At 42.4% G+C, this 15533-nt stretch overlaps 1 protein-coding gene across 5 annotated transcripts in view; it reads right to left on the bottom strand.

Moving 5' to 3' along the window:
• The window catches only part of PREX1 (phosphatidylinositol-3,4,5-trisphosphate dependent Rac exchange factor 1), a gene marked incomplete at its 3' end in the record, with an annotated part of 113638 nt that overhangs the window by 8531 nt on the left and 89574 nt on the right, over window positions 1-15533 (bottom strand). For 4 of the 5 annotated variants that reach the window (XR_013776310.1, XM_079321721.1, XM_079321719.1 and 1 more), the window contains exons 21-32: window positions 14929-15100; window positions 13532-13719; window positions 12610-12771; window positions 11834-12044; window positions 10388-10649; window positions 8606-8812; window positions 6313-6401; window positions 5788-5870; window positions 5089-5179; window positions 3350-3478; window positions 2616-2657; window positions 892-1109 (exon numbers count right to left, since the gene is read on the bottom strand). Coding sequence is in view for 4 of the 5 variants with exons in the window: in XM_079321721.1 (XP_079177847.1) it covers window positions 892-1109; window positions 2616-2657; window positions 3350-3478; window positions 5089-5179; window positions 5788-5870; window positions 6313-6401; window positions 8606-8812; window positions 10388-10649; window positions 11834-12044; window positions 12610-12771; window positions 13532-13719; window positions 14929-15100 (1854 nt within the window). The remainder of the gene's footprint in view (window positions 1-891; window positions 1110-2615; window positions 2658-3349; window positions 3479-5088; window positions 5180-5787; window positions 5871-6312; window positions 6402-8605; window positions 8813-10387; window positions 10650-11833; window positions 12045-12609; window positions 12772-13531; window positions 13720-14928; window positions 15101-15533) is intronic. The other variant, XM_079321720.1, reaches the window with a different exon arrangement.

The raw sequence follows: 15533 nt of genomic DNA, 5'->3' as shown, positions 1-15533 counted from the left end.
CTGTTGTTATGGGCATGTTTTGGTTCAGGAAACCTAAAGCAGAGTGCAGAGCTCCATCTCAGCCAGGAAATCACTAACAGCTTTTTAGCCCTGTGATACAACTTAAACCACCCTTTGCTTAGATGTCATCTGATGTGATTCATGGAGTAGAGAGATTTAAGAACTGAGTAAGTTTGAAGGGATCTCTTTCTCCAAACTTTATACCTACAAATGTGAAGAACAGTTGATCAGTTACAGCAAAATAAATAGCAATACATTCTATGCAATGCAAACAAATAGCAGTTTCATGCATAGATAGTTTGGATTGTATTTTATAAAACATCTCCACACTTGATCTACGTCTACAAAGAGAAAAGGCCTCCCTTCTCTATATAATGTCAGAACTACTTTTCTGTTTTATGCCTCTCTTTTCTTAGCATTTTTAGAGGTTCAGTAGCTGATCTTCTGTAGTGTAGCTCATCTGTTCATTAGGTGCAGATGAACTATGCAAATACAGCTCCTCTCCTCAGACATGGTGCCTCAAGCCCCAGCACCACAGACCTGAGAGACAGACTGCACTCTGTTTGTCTGAACCCTTGCGATTCTCAGAACTTCCTCATCAGTTTGGGAGCTGCATGTCCTTACCAGGGGACACTCAAGCCACCAAGAGCTGGGCACTAAAATCTCTCTAAATACAGCAGCATTGCTCCAAATACAAAGGCTGACTGTTTTCTACAGTGTTTGAAGAGGTGAACATGACCGAAAAAGGAATACAGTACTTGTTTGTCAGCTGTGGAAATCTCCAGAGTTTGCAGTAGTGAGAGTCTGAATACACTGCTGGAATGCAGGTAAGAGGCTCAACAGCTCTGGCTGTGCTAAGTGACCCCAGGATACCACAATTCCTCATCTTACCACGGTGGGGGAGAGAAGAGACTGGTAGTTCAGTAAAACGCCAGTGGCTGCTATCTGTTCCAGCCATTTTCTGCTGGCATCTCTGCTGCTCTCTTCATACTCCCCATTGTTGTTGTACCGATAGTTGAGAGCAGCCAGTAACTGCTCTGAAAAGGTGCAAATAGCAGCCACAAGAGACTGACAGAAGATGGAATCACGTCTCAGCTGTAGCTCAGTATCTGTCAGAGAAAAGGAAAGAAGCCTAAAGAAGTCATGAATATGCTCATCTTCCTCCTCACTGCCAACAAAGTAGTGTGTGTGTGTGTGTGTGTGCATGACATGACATACAGCTTCTGCTGTAGCTTTGCTCTGATTTCACAGATAACCTTTCATTGCTGTGTGACCTGGGTGGGTAGATAAAGAGAGTACAGTTGGCACATGTGCATGTTGCAAAATTTTCTAGTCCAATTGGCTCTTCATTATTCTCTCTCTGCATGCTCCTTCTGACTGGAAAGAAATTAACCACTAGAAAGTAACTCCTTAGTTACAGCCATATCTGGACTGATTCCCTTTTTATGTTTACAGAAGCAAATGAACTATTGAAAGAAGGTCTCCACCATTACATCTCTCCTGGGCTATTAGAGATTAATCTTACCCATCCATCTGTATTTTGTGGGCTTCCCATATGCCTAATGCATTAACTGGGCCCATCCATATGGTACCAATTGGTTTGTTTCTTGGGAGAATTTCCCCATGTTAATTTTGCTTCCAGAATGCCTGCCAGGCAGCCACATGCTGGTCAAATCAATCTTGTCATGCTTCAGGGGATTGCAGGCCAGAGAGGCACATGAATAAGCAGAGTTACTTCCTAGGTGTCCCCAGCCCCTGCAGCAGGCTGTGCAGTGCTGCAGCAGTTGCTCTCATTGGCAAGGCACTGTTCCCTAGGGAAAGAAGCTGAAGACATCACCCAGAGGCTTTGAAGGCCTGGATTATTTTTGTAAACTCTGAACACAACAGACTGACTAACACATTCCAGGCCCTGGGCCACATTCTCACCTTAAGGACAACCATCCTTTTTTCCAGCAGATGTTCATGGAAGTGCTGCAGGAGATGGGGCACACAGAGAGAGACATTTTGGAAGACATTTTATCTACTATTAAAACCCAGCCTTTATGGTCAGCAGACTGACACACAGCTTGGTTTGGACAGACTCACAGACCCACCCTGGCAGGAGTGGAGAGGTAAGTTAGAGCCATACAAATCTCTGATCTTCATTCTGTGAAGATCTGAGAATCAAGTGTGGCACAGTGAAACACCAGTTTCCAGTTATGTATTATCTTATTTTCAGACAAAAGGACACCAAGTAAGTGCTACAATTACAAAAAGCCTGTGCCCAGGCTCCTTGAAGACCTGTCCCTTGCTCTGCAAGCACAATGGTTGGTGTGTGGTAACAGGTTCCTGATGTCCCCAGCATATTTGAGTTCTCCTTGCACATTTAAGGTCTTTGGCTGTAATTCCAGCATGCCTGCTCTGTTTAGAATGATGACAGTCCATGGGCTCAAAAAAGTTGCACAATAGATCTCATGTTTGCTGCATGTTCTCACCACAGCAGGAAGGAGTAAAGGGGATGAGGTTTCTCTTCCATCTGGGAAGGAGGGTTGTACAAAGAAAAAAATGAAGACAGAAAAACCCTGTCTTAGGGACTTCTTGAGTATGTTGTTCTGTAAAAAATGAAAACCCCTTACCTGTGCATTTCAACAAGGCCAAAAGCAGCTGATTCTTCCCATCTAAAACAGTGAAGAAAATAAATGCTGTAGTCAACATAATACCAAAGTAGATGTGATTGCAGCTGGTTAACATTTTCCTCATTGCCCCCAAATCCCTGGCACCCGCATGGCCATGTCTATTTACTCTGGTAGCCCTCACCTGCACAGACATATTCATGATGGAAAAAAAACTTAAGTGTAAAGCAAAGAATTTTACTGCTACATGCTCTGTTAACTCCCATGAATTACTGGAAACAAATTGCATTTGCAAATGAATTCTCAAGGAGGTGATTTCCATTCAGTGCTTCACACTGATCTGTAAACATCAGGCTCATCTCCTGTTTCAGTTCAATCAGACTGAAATGGTTTAGGATGTTGTAATATCTGATTAGCATTCACTTCACAGTTTGGAATATACCAAGCATCTCTCTCTTAATTTTCTAAAAGGGTTTAAAAAGCACAAGGGAGATAGATCAGTCTGACAGCAATCTGAACAGGCTCATGAAATAAGGTAAGAGGAAAAAAGTTCTTTGGAATTGCTGCACAGGTTCAATTCTATCATAAAGCACCAGGACTCTGCAAACCATAACCTGCCCTACCTGGTCCTCTCTAGGCCTTATTACAAAATGAGTTAAAATTATGAAATCAACTGCTAGATTTGGCTAAGATCTCTTCTCCCCAAAGCTAGTAACAAATTTGCCTTATTTACAGACCTTCCACATGTTTCTGTATGATGTCAACAAGGTTCTTGATTCGCAGTGGAAGGTTCCATGGATCTTCCTGAATGCTGGCTTGAATGTTATTGCGGCACCTAACTGTGGTTTCTTCCTTCTGTTTAAATTCTAGAAAACATAGTGTGTGTTAGCCATTAAGAAAATGCCACATAACTAAGAGTGGCTTAGGAGTTGAAATGTGAATACAGATGAAAGCAGAGACACCAACAGCAGCAATTGGGAATTAAGAAGATCCCTAAATAGAACTAATAGAGAGGGCAAAAGACTCTTTCCATATTAGCATTATCAGCAGTCTCCCTGCATTGCTTTCAGGACTGTGGGCCTGGCTGACATGCAAGTGCAGGGAGCTCTCCCCCATTCACAGACAAAGAACCCCTGCTGCCTCTGCACAGCTGTACTGGGCAGATCCAGAGAGTAAGATCAACTTCTTCGCTGCAACTGTAACATCCCATAATACTGATGAGAAGTTCTGAAATATCCTGCTTTCTCTCTTCAATTATAGAGTAGAAAATTTATTCTCCATGACTTAGCTATGTAGTTAAGTCAAACATCCCATTGTTGGTAATGAAGTGCATAAGACAGAGAAACCAAAAAAAAAAAATTATGCCAAAAAACTGATCCTGGACAGGACCAGGAGAGCATTCCAATGTCCATCCATCACAAAAAGGTGTCTATGGTAGCTATTAAACAGACACTGTGGTCCAGGATTCCAGCTGAGTGTAAGGAGGGCTTGTCTGTTCCTCATTGTGATCAGTTAACTAAAAGACTCTCTCAGGGTAATTAAGCTACTTTTAACAAATGACATTCTGTTTAAGCAAAATAAATGTTATTTCTTCATTCCAACAGTGCATGAAAAGGCTAACATTCGACACAAATGTGAATGTGTTCATAGAGATGAGTACATATAACAGAACTCCACAGGAGTTATTTCTGGAGTCAAGAAAAAACATAAAGGAGGAAAAGATCTCTAGTTCTAGAGTTTTCCACTGTAACTAAAAGCAGAGTCTGAGAGAGGTTGGAGCTCTCATCTCCTACAGCACCTGACGTACAGCAGGAGTAGTAGGGAACATTTCAGTTTTCAACTGGGAAAGAAAATGCAGCAAATATTTAGAAAATAAAATCTTTTGTATTTCAGGCAGAAAAGAAACCACATCCTGAGCCCCAAAAGTATTAAACCAAAGAGTCATCAAGCTCCCTGAGGAAAAAGAAAACATGGTACCATCTGTTTGCTCTCTATGGGAATCAGTTTTCAAAATAAGTGTTATGTGAGGATGAGTTTATTCTGGCAATCATCCATCTGAAGAAAAGCAGAGTAAGCCATTAAGCAAACCGAGGCAGAACCTCTGGTGCCATGGAGCTCCAGTAGTCAGCCCCTCATCAGCTTATCAGAGCACTCCTTCACCTTGAATTTGACTATCCCTACATTGCACCTTTTCAAATATGTGCACATCAAAGCAGGGATTTGGAAACTGGTGAAAGAGCTGCGAGAATTGAGCAGCATGTAACAAAAGAGGCCTCTGTGTGTTTCAGTAGGAATTCCCATGAAAATGACCTCCTAGAGACACAACATTTCAGTGGTCAGACATGGTACCTGCCTAATGCATGACTGGGTAGACTGCAGAGTTAAGGAACTGTGTGGCCATAGCACATCTGCTTTCATGTTAAGCTCTTAAGTCTTGGAAATCACATTATTAAGTACAATCAATCTATTTCTTTACCTTGAAAACTGTGGTCCATGGGAAAGTGCTTGGTTTCCTCAAAGGCCTTATTTATTCCTGGTCCTTTTAGAAGTGCATTGATTGCATCAACCTACAATAGGAATGTTATCGCTCAGTGTCTGAGACTTGCAGAAGAAAATCTGAACAGAACTCTTGTGGGAAACGGCCGAAGCCCTGACACTGCTTGTATTTTGGAATGGCTGACACACAGCAGTCAGGCTTTGTAGGCATGAACTGGCCTCAAAGAGCTTCTCACATTTAATAACAGCATTTGCCACAACGATGATCTATGTGCTGATGAGATAATAGCAAACAACTCTCCAGGGTCACACATTATTACCACATTTACACACTAGACTTGTGAGAACCTCCTGAAATCTGCAAATGTGATCCATTTACATCAAACAAAGTAGTAGAACTCCATCCTTTTTTTTACATAAAAGCTTTTTCCCCCTTAGTCTCATGCCTTAGGTAGGTAGGGCAAGTCAGCCTTGCTTAAATCACAAGGCGACTTTAATAAAGCAAACAAAAGTGATTCATCAAACAGTCCTATAATACACTTGCTTACAGTGTACCCCAAAATCTCCATAGTACGCCTTCCTCAAAATATTATTTCATAACGTGATTTAGAACTTCCAGTTTTTTGATTGACATTGATAAAGAGAAAGCAATTCTGTGTAAGAACAACGCTTTACACACCTGGTTAAAAAGGTGTTCCAGACAGCCATGGAGTTTGTCTTGCTTGTCTAAAGGTATCCTCATATCATTGGGAAGTTCGTCTCCTAATACAGAAGAAATGAAAACCTTTTAACTTACAAACATGATCTGTGATGAGGCATGGGCACACTGCTCTTCACACTGGTGTGAAGAAAATAATGATTGCTGGTTTATCTCCAATTCTTAGATCAAAATACTCACTATTCTTACATTATGCAAGTATTCAATAACTAAAGAAACATCCCTGCCTAATACCTCTCCCATGTCCCAAACTTACTGTGGTTTATTAGAAAAAGGTAAATCTCTATCTTTATGTTCCTGTGATTAGTTTTGATGCAAATTAAATATGAAAGTGGTTATAATAAGCAAAGACTTCCCAGTTGCTGAAGGGCCGGGCACGAGATGGAAGCCTGTGACCTGTGCCTACACTCACCTGAGCCCATGCCACCCCTGACCTGTGCCACACTCACCTGAGCCCATGCCACCCCTGACCTGTGCCACACTCACCTGAGCCCATCTCATCACTGCCCAGGTAGGAGCTGTTGCTCCGCACGCTGGTGTAGGACACCACGGAGTCCCGGTTACTGTTACACTCACTGCAGAGGAGAGCACAGAGGGCACTGAACAAAAGCTGTCCCCACATCCAGACACCACACTGCTATTCTACCTTTATTAGCACTGTCTCCCCACACCTGATTCTGTGAAAATGAACTGACTAATGCCATGCAGAACAGCCATCAGGAAAGGACTTTGGAGCCAGACTGCCACTGGAGGCCTTCTTCTTCTATTTGCAGTAAGCACTGAATGTGTAATACATCACCCTGCTTTGGAAAATAATGAAAACAGACATCTCCCCTGATCATTTGTTACCAATTGTCAGGGTATTACAGCACCCAAATTCAGCATTTAGGGAGGCTGCAGTAGCACAGATACCAGAGGTGGGAGAGAAAATTTAGGGAATCTGAGACACTGAAGAATCAGGCACTGCAGATCCTATAATGAAGCAGAGGATTCACCACGGCTTCACACCCATCTTGGTTCATGCACACCTGGAAAATTCTAGAGTTAATCTCCTTTCTTTAAAGTTCACTTTAAACTAATCTTACTAAAAGTAATCAAAGACTATTGATCTCAGGCTGTCCCCTTCCAATGAAGTGACAATGAGAGTGGTTTTAATGGTAGAAACCCAAAACAAAACTTTAAAAATTCTCCACTGTCTCTGCCTCTGAAGCCATTTTTAACTGACATGAGAGAAAAATATAAAAGCAACTGCAAGTACCCTAATTGGGATTCTTGCTGTTCTTTTTAAAATTTAGTATCAAACAAATCAGTTTCTTTCTCAGGAAGGTTAATACTTATGGTGACTACTGTGCAGTACAAGCCCTTATGAATTGCACCTCAATGTACATCATTTGGATCCGGATCCAAATGATCCCAGAAAATAAGCATGGCTATTGCAAATAAGGTATTTTCTTATCTGCAATTTGCTTGGGTTTGTAGCTAATCAATGCTCTTTTAAATCAAAACCCATAAAAACACATTCCCCCTCGGTTTACTATTATCTGTAATATATGCTTAACTTTCTGCCTCTGTCTTATAAAGATAAGACAGAATAATGTTTCTCAAATTTGTGTGCAGAATTCTGGAACAAGTGACAAACCCAGAGAGACTGCGCTGTCACTTTGTTACCCAGAATAAATTAGCCTCAGTTACAGAAATTTAAACTCCAGGGATACCTATTAACAGTGAAAGAAACTCAGCACATTTCACTCAGAAAGCTCCAAAGCACATGTGCAGATTGAAATCTCACACCACAGAGATGCCCCAGATCTCAGCACTGCAAGAACTCCTTCTATTTCTTTATTGACTTCATATCTGCTGTCCTTTGAGGCGATCGACATTTAACTGAACAAGACCCCAAGCAACCAATCTCACTGGCCCTGTCCTGAAGGAGGGACTGTAGGCTGCAGAGATCCCTTCCAACACAAACTATTCCCCTTCTGCCATCCTGCAGTCATGCATGGCTGGCACCTATTGCTACTGGTACAAGTGCCCAACAAGAGCAAGTAAAGCCTCAGGACTGCAGTGGGGACATTACAGAGACAGCTCATTCACTCAGGTCCCTGGAATCCTCCCAGCTCTACACTCTTACTAGAAATGTAAAAATGGCCTATTAAGGATGTTAAATTGCAGTGATCAGACATGGCCATAACTTGTTATCTCAGTTATTCTGAAGATGAGTTTCCAAACGTTTCTCCCCAAAACAGAAAGAACTGGGAGTGAGATTCCCTTTGGCAGCAAGTATTCCTAGAGAACCAGCAGTCACTCATGTACCAAAAAGATTTTGAGACACCTGAATAAATATTTCCCTTTGTGGTTTCAAAGGCCCATTAAAAATAAAAAACTCAATGTCCATTTCTGTTTCTCAGTGTCTTAGACTTTCAGGAAAATTGGCTGCAGAACTGAATGTTAATACCAGCTATTATAAGACCAAGCAGTCTGAGAACTCTGCTAGGCTTCTGTAGTTTCTGGCTACAGGATGCAGAAAGTCACACTAGACCTATTTTATTTAATTTTATTCCATTTTCTAAGAGCTTTAGTATTTTGGTGGAAGTATTTTTGCTGTGTATGTCTCCAGGGTAAAAAACATAATGAATACTTAAGTGAAGTGAATACTCTACTATGTGAATACTAGGTAATTGACTGACTGGAAAACAATCTGTTTGTTGAATCCATATTGGAATCAGAACTTTGAAATACTGTATTACTAAGGTAAAAGTGGCACAATCTGCAGACTGACCTGTAGGAGTCTCTGAAACTCATTGTGTCATGTCCAGAGTCTTCCTGGTCCTCCTCAGAAACTTTGAAACAAACCTTCTTGATTCCACCATGCTCAGCTTTGTCAGAATCACTCTCTTCTGTTGCCAGGGAAGGTGAGGATGCCTCCTCAGTAGATGGTGGCTCACAGGCACCAGCTTCTGTAGGTTCTGTTATAGTGGACAAAAGTCTGCAGAAGCACAACACAGAGCTCTCAGTCCAACAAACGAACCATCATGACTAAGGCTAAATGCAGCTATGTGAAATCAGAGCTAACGTTGTGAGCACTTCACATAGACTACTACCTAACATCTGATCTGAACTTGCTCTCAGTTTGAGGCCATTCCCCCTTGTCCTGTCACTCTCGGCCCTTGTAAAGAGTCTCTCTCCATCTTTCTTGCAGGCTCCCATCAGATACTGGAAGGCCACAGGTAGGTCACCCTCCAGCTTAACAATCCAAATTCTCTCAGCCTTTTCTTACAGCAGAGCTGCTGTCCCTCTGATCATCTCTATGGCCTCCTCTGGGCTCTCTCCCACATCCTTCCTGGACTGGGCAGCCCCGAGCTGGAGGCAGCTCTGCAGGTAGGGCCTCACCTGAGCAGTGCAGAAAGGCAGATTCCCCCTGGCTCTACCTGCGGGGATGAGCCCAGGACTGAATGGGAGTGCTGGTGAATGAGAGGCTGGACACAAGGCTGCTAACACAGGGATTATTATTGCTCTTGTTATTGCTGAGCTTACACAGAAACTTTTCTGCCCCTCATCCAGCCAGGGGAGGGGCGGGGGTGTGCAGGAGGCTGGGAGGACACACAGCCAGGAGAGATGAGGCCAGCTGACCCAAGGGATATTCCACATCATGTGACACTATGCTCAACATATAAAGTGGGCAGAAAAAGGAGGAAAGGGAAGATACTGGGAGTGGTGGTGCTTGTCTTTCCAAGTCACCATTCCGCAGGATGGGACCCCTGAAGGTGGTTGAACACCTGCCTGCCCACGGGAAGCAGTGAATGAATCCCTGGTTTTGCTTTGTTTGTGAGCAGCTTTTGTTTCACCTGTTGAACTATCTTTGTTTCAATCCACAAGTTTTCTCACTTTTATTCTTGTGACTCTATTCCTGATCCCTGTGGCAGGGACTGAGCAGTGGCTGTGTGGGGCTGAGTTGCCAGCTGGGGTCAAACCATGCCAGTGCACAATGGGCTGTTCTGTTCATGACTGGGACTCCTGGAAGTGGCTGTCATCAGCTTAGGGCATTGTACAGCTTCTTTCTACACAGCTCATCCCTGCAGCCCCTGCTACCAAAACCTTGCCTCTTATGCACAAACCACAGACACAGACACAGACATAGACACACTACTTCATCTTTCACCACTGCTACAAGGAGACCTGTGATGAAAAAAGAGGAAGAGAAACCATAGGTTCCATAGAGAAACTGGTCTGCAATTACAAGTTTTGCTTAGTCTGCCTTATGACAGATCAAATCTCAAGGGCTCTTGACAACAAATAGATTCTTATTTTGGAATATAGAGTAAGCAAAACAGTGGCTGTCAAATTCAGGTAGACTTTTAGAAACAAAAGACAGCAATACGAATATGGATGGACCTAGTAGCAGATTTGACACAAGCAGTGAGGAGCTGTGATACATGGGCAGGAGTAAGAGGTGAGTGAAGAGGCAGACAGCTGGGACAAACAGCACAATGTGTTTGTGGAGGTTACTGCCTCAACATTGTAAGAATTTCTCTCCCCACTGCATACAGGATTTTCTACTCACTTATTTATCTGAACAACATACTGCTTCATTTCCTTCACTGCAATGTCAAGTTTGTTAAAAAGGTGCAAGTAGGAGTCCTGCATCTCCCAATCTTCCTGCTTCAGCAGGAAACTGAGTCCCCTTTCTTCCCGAATTGTTCCTTCATTCTGCTGGCCACAGCTACCATCAGGATCTCCATCTTCTGGGGCTGGACATCTCCAGGATGGTGCAGCCATAGTGGTGATGCAATGCTGAGTATATGAGACTGGATTTAAGGTACCTACTAAACATTAAAGGATCTAGTTAGTATCTAGAAAGTCTCTCATGACTTTCTCCACTCCCTCCCAGTGATGATCATTAGGCTAAGTGGAGTTTTAACAGGAAAAACTAAAATTTCACAGAACAGTTTTATATAATTACATTATATGACAAAATAATTTTGAAAAAAAACAAAGAAGTTGGGCTTTTTTTCCTGGCATGCCAACTGGATATTTTAAATTTATTGCAGTTCAGAAACTGGCTAAATTATGGAAGTAAAGACCAATGTCCACATGTATACTCATACAGACAAAATAGAAGCTCTCTAAAATCATTTGTCGAAAAGTTAATGAATTTGGGTTCTCAGGAGTCAGCCTATGCTATTATTCCAGCTCTACAGACATTTACACTTACACATATACATATATAAAGGAATAGGATTCTGTCCTTACAGAAGATAAATTAATTCTTTTTCATTTAGATTTGCTGACAGTTTTCGTTTTGGTTGCAGTACTTTACTAACTACCTCAGCTCACATTAAAAATACTAGTGCCAAAGCAAGCAGGGCACCTTTATAGACTTCAATTTGAATAGTCAATGCCATTGTTCAGAAGGTTGCTTAGTCTGTACTTCCCTCTTCCAAACATTCCTGCACTCTTGACCTTCACGTAGCAATGAATCAGAAGCATGTTAAGTGAGATCATGATAAAGAAATGTTGGAACTCAATAGATTGTAGGAGAAATGCTGCATAGCAGCAATTTATCAGAAAATAGATCCCCTGTCTGAGAAGAGACTTTCAACTCCAATGCACAGAATTTATCTAGCAATGAGAGTGGAAAGCAGCACTACAATGTGATTGACTTCAGTTTTCCCCCTGAAAGAAGCACTAGCATTGCCATCAGTCCCTGCTCACTTTTAGTCAGCAAGTTACCTCTAGTAAGGACACAGCACCCAGGCTCACATCTACCATGAGATCACGCCCAAACCAGTTTAGCTAGCAAAAGCATTGCACCTGAAGCCCCTCCATGCTGAAAGCAATTACTTTTTCACAACACAAGAGGGCTGCCATTTAACTATAAAATTTTAAGGAGGAAGAAAGGGTACTGGCAAGTACTATGTTTCCTTGGAACTTACATTTGACTTTGCTGAGTGAAAAACACAACTTTTTATACAGATAAAATCAGTATGACTTGAAAGTTAATGATCACCTTGCTCTGGATCAAGACCAATAATAGAAGGTTTCCGTCCAATGCGAATACTGAATGATCTCCCTGCTGAGGTAGTGCTTTTGGGGTATGACACCTCCATGAGGTTAATATGGCAGTTGGTGGGGCAGAAATCCATGCTGTTGAGGGAATGTGGTTCCATAATGGCTTGTTTGAAGGCTGGGCTCACCTTTGTTTTCAATTCATCTGCAAACTGGGAGAAATTAAATATATGTGTGCTACTCCACTTTCCAAAAAAATTTGATGCAATACAGACAATTGTTTTCCTTTCCTGCCTCCTATTCCAGAAATCCAGGAATTCGGATTTCTTTTGCGGATGGAGTAACATGTTAAAATAAAGCTCATAAAACAAGGGAAAGCAACTAGCTATACCTCCTAGCACTCTCTTTTCAAGCAGCTCAGGTAACTGTACAAAACAAGCACACACTCTGTTTGTTTACACCATCATACACTGTTAGTTACATTCCTGTTAAATAAGACATGTATCAATCTGTTCTCATATTTATTCATTCACACAGTGGAAAGGAACCTGCAATAATATGTTTTAACCTACAGGTCTGACAAGCAGAACGGAGTGATTTACAGACAAGGTATTTTTCATTCAAAACTTGCAGTTTCAGTAACTTGCAGAGCTGTTCTCACGCCTCCAGGACACCCACCTCAGAAACAGTTTGGATTCATTAATAAAGAATACTAAGACCCCCTTATAACAATGAAGCATTGTCTCAAGACTTCACCAATAAGCAGCAGTGCTGTACCTCCTGGTAGCTCGTGAGCCTCCTGCTAATGCTCTCCAGCTTAGTGTCGCAGATTTGCCGGAACTCGTACTGGGGCATGGTGGCCACAGCACTGCTGAGGGACAGGAGCCTTTCACAGCTCCTTACGAAGTGACTGTCCTCTGCAGCAAAGGCCGCCAAAATCTAAACAAAAACACAGCATGTCACTAATATGAGTCTTGACAGGGAGAGAAAATAGACTTTTCTTCCACTCAGTGAGTAGTTAAGCCCACGGCTGAATGAAGCTGCCTCCAGAACAAGCTGCCTTTATTATTGCCTGAGAACCACTAATGTGTCTAACCCTCAGAGACATAGAACACTCCTTAAAAAATGCTTAGAATCACAGAAGTGGATCAAAATATCCACTGTCCAAGTTACCTGCTCTTGCATACTTTCATGGGACATAACAATAATGTTACTGGGATGTGAACAAACATTCACTGCTTGCTCATTTTTGTCAGAGATGACCAAGCCACTCAGCACTCTCTGCTACCTGCCAATAGCAGCACTTCTACCCAATTCCTGTAGCAACGCATCCATCCTCTCAGGTGGGAAAAAGCTGCTTGATTTTCTTGCAAGGTAAAGCAAATTCCTGTCTGAAAAGATTAATCTTAAATATCAGCAGAGCATCTGTTACCGGGCAGATAAAAGCAAGAATTCCACAGCTGAGGGCTCCCCTCCATCTGCCTCAACAGCTAAAGTCCTAGAAGCACTAGCTGATTTGCTTATACCAAACAAGCTATTGTAACTCAGTACATTCTACTGAACAAAACTCTAAGCAGGGCTGAGAAGACCAATGTCAACCTCAACTGAAGAGCCAAGCCCACAGCAGCCAATAATAAGCTCTATTATTGGTTTCCCACTCTGTTTAGGAACAAAGCTGACCACATATGGTTTTCAGTACCTTTGCAGTGAGATTGAAGCAACCTTTTGGTTCCACAATTTTCTCCAGAACAAAGGATTTGATTCCTGCACTGCTAACATATTCATACACCACCCCATGCTCCAGGTGGGTGTTATCCACAGTCAGGCTGATGAGAGGGGTTTCTTCACCAATGACCAGTGGAGAAATAACAGTCTGTGGTGTCTGGGCTGGAACCAAAGAAGAGTCATTAGATGTGCCTGGCAGCACATGTGAACACAGGCCTGCCCAGGCAAGAGAAACCTGCAGAGAAGTATTGAATGCAGAGACACAACCTTTGGCTCAAGAACTATGTGCTGCTGGAGGCTGAGAGAATATTCTTGGGAAGATATTCGCTGTTGGCCATTAATGGCGACAGTGGCAGTTTTAGATAACACACGCTCTCCAATCCCCATTGTGATGTTCCTCCACGTGTGCACTTATCCATGCTCAGAACACTGCTTCCAGTTCTGTTCATGGATCCTAGCAGAAGCTTATAAGGGCAGGCAAGTATGTCAATCTCTGAGTCCTGCTGTCTGCAATAACTCTCTGAGACTGAGATGTGAGGGCAGGGATGTGATGAGAAGACATAATTTTTCACACAAATTCTATTGTCACTAGGACCAGATTCAAGTTCCAGTCAGATTGAGATTTTCTAGGGAGTTGCTCACAGACTTCTACCAGGGCACTGCTGCAGCTGTTCCACTGTTGGAACATTGTGTGACCATGAGATTACCAGCAGCACCAGACCTTACATGGCATCTGCACAGACGTGTATCTGTTCCTACAGAAGCTGCCAATGGCATTAAGGGAGTCTGGGCCTTTACAAAATTGAATTTTGCTTTAGCAGTCAAGTAATTACCTAACATCTACTTTTTCAAAATCAACATAAAAGTAGACTTGTTTTTCTGAGCTAGGCTTTCAAAAGTTGTAAGAAATACACCCACACGTTTTCCTGACACAGAGGTAACATGCCTTGAAAACTTGCTCCAGGTCAAAGTAATTTAACATCCTAATCTTTAGTCAACAGTAACAGAAAATACTAGGTGGAGTTACTTGCAGACCTTCCCTGTCCATCAGCTACTGCCCATAAATGTGTTTGCAGGAGCTGCCAAAGGATCCTAAAAACGCTGAGTCTCTTCATTCCCATAATTGGCTGTCTTGTAAAGAACAGAGAGACTCACAGGTGCATGATTTCAATGTGTTTTCTCAATTTTTTCTTCCCCTGAATAAACTGCAGCAAGGAAATAATTCCTCTGTCAGACATCATTCAATTACAAAGCTTTTCTAAGACAAGAGATATTCTACAATAATAATTATAATTTATATTTCTACTGTGTTTTTCCTTCTGAAAGCCCCTGAATTGTCCCTAGGCTTTCTTCCCTCAGGAGGATCTTTACCTGATTCCTGCTGGCTTCTCTGAAGGGGTTCCAGCTCTGCCTGTCCTCCTGGTTCAGAGCTGTCTTTGCTGGAGCCTGGGCGGCCGCCGTTCCAAGGCACAGGGGATGCTGCTTGCTGAGCTCTGTCCTCTTCAGCATCTTCATGTGTTCTGTACACCCACTGGTACAACCCCTGGCAAAACACAGGCTTCAGCTAGGACCTCAAAATGCCCAATCTCCTAATATTTGGACTACAAAGGTGAATCTAGCCATCAATTCTTTACCTTCTAAGTAGGCTGAAATATCAACATTCCCCCAGCTTTTCTCTGAACTTCAGAGAACATAAAATTTAGGTCAACACCTGGGTAAACTCCTATGGTTAGTAGCAGTTAATAATTTTCAGTACTGTATGCATGAAATTGCTTTCATATTATTTCTAGGTGTTTTGCAACTATGGGCAAATGGAATCAGGTCCACTCAGTGACAGCAGGACCCTGGCATAGAAGGAAATTAGTCAACACAAACATGTAGATGTTCTTTTTCCAAAATATTTAGTGAGCATAAAAGCTCACAGGAAAAGGGAAGGGCAGAAGAAGGGTGGGAATTAATGCACTTTGAGGCTGTGC

Source organism: Erithacus rubecula, assembly GCF_903797595.1.
Source record: "Erithacus rubecula genome assembly, chromosome: 18".
Classification (NCBI taxonomy): Eukaryota; Metazoa; Chordata; class Aves; order Passeriformes; family Muscicapidae; genus Erithacus; species Erithacus rubecula.
This window is presented reverse-complemented; position numbering and strand designations above follow the sequence as displayed.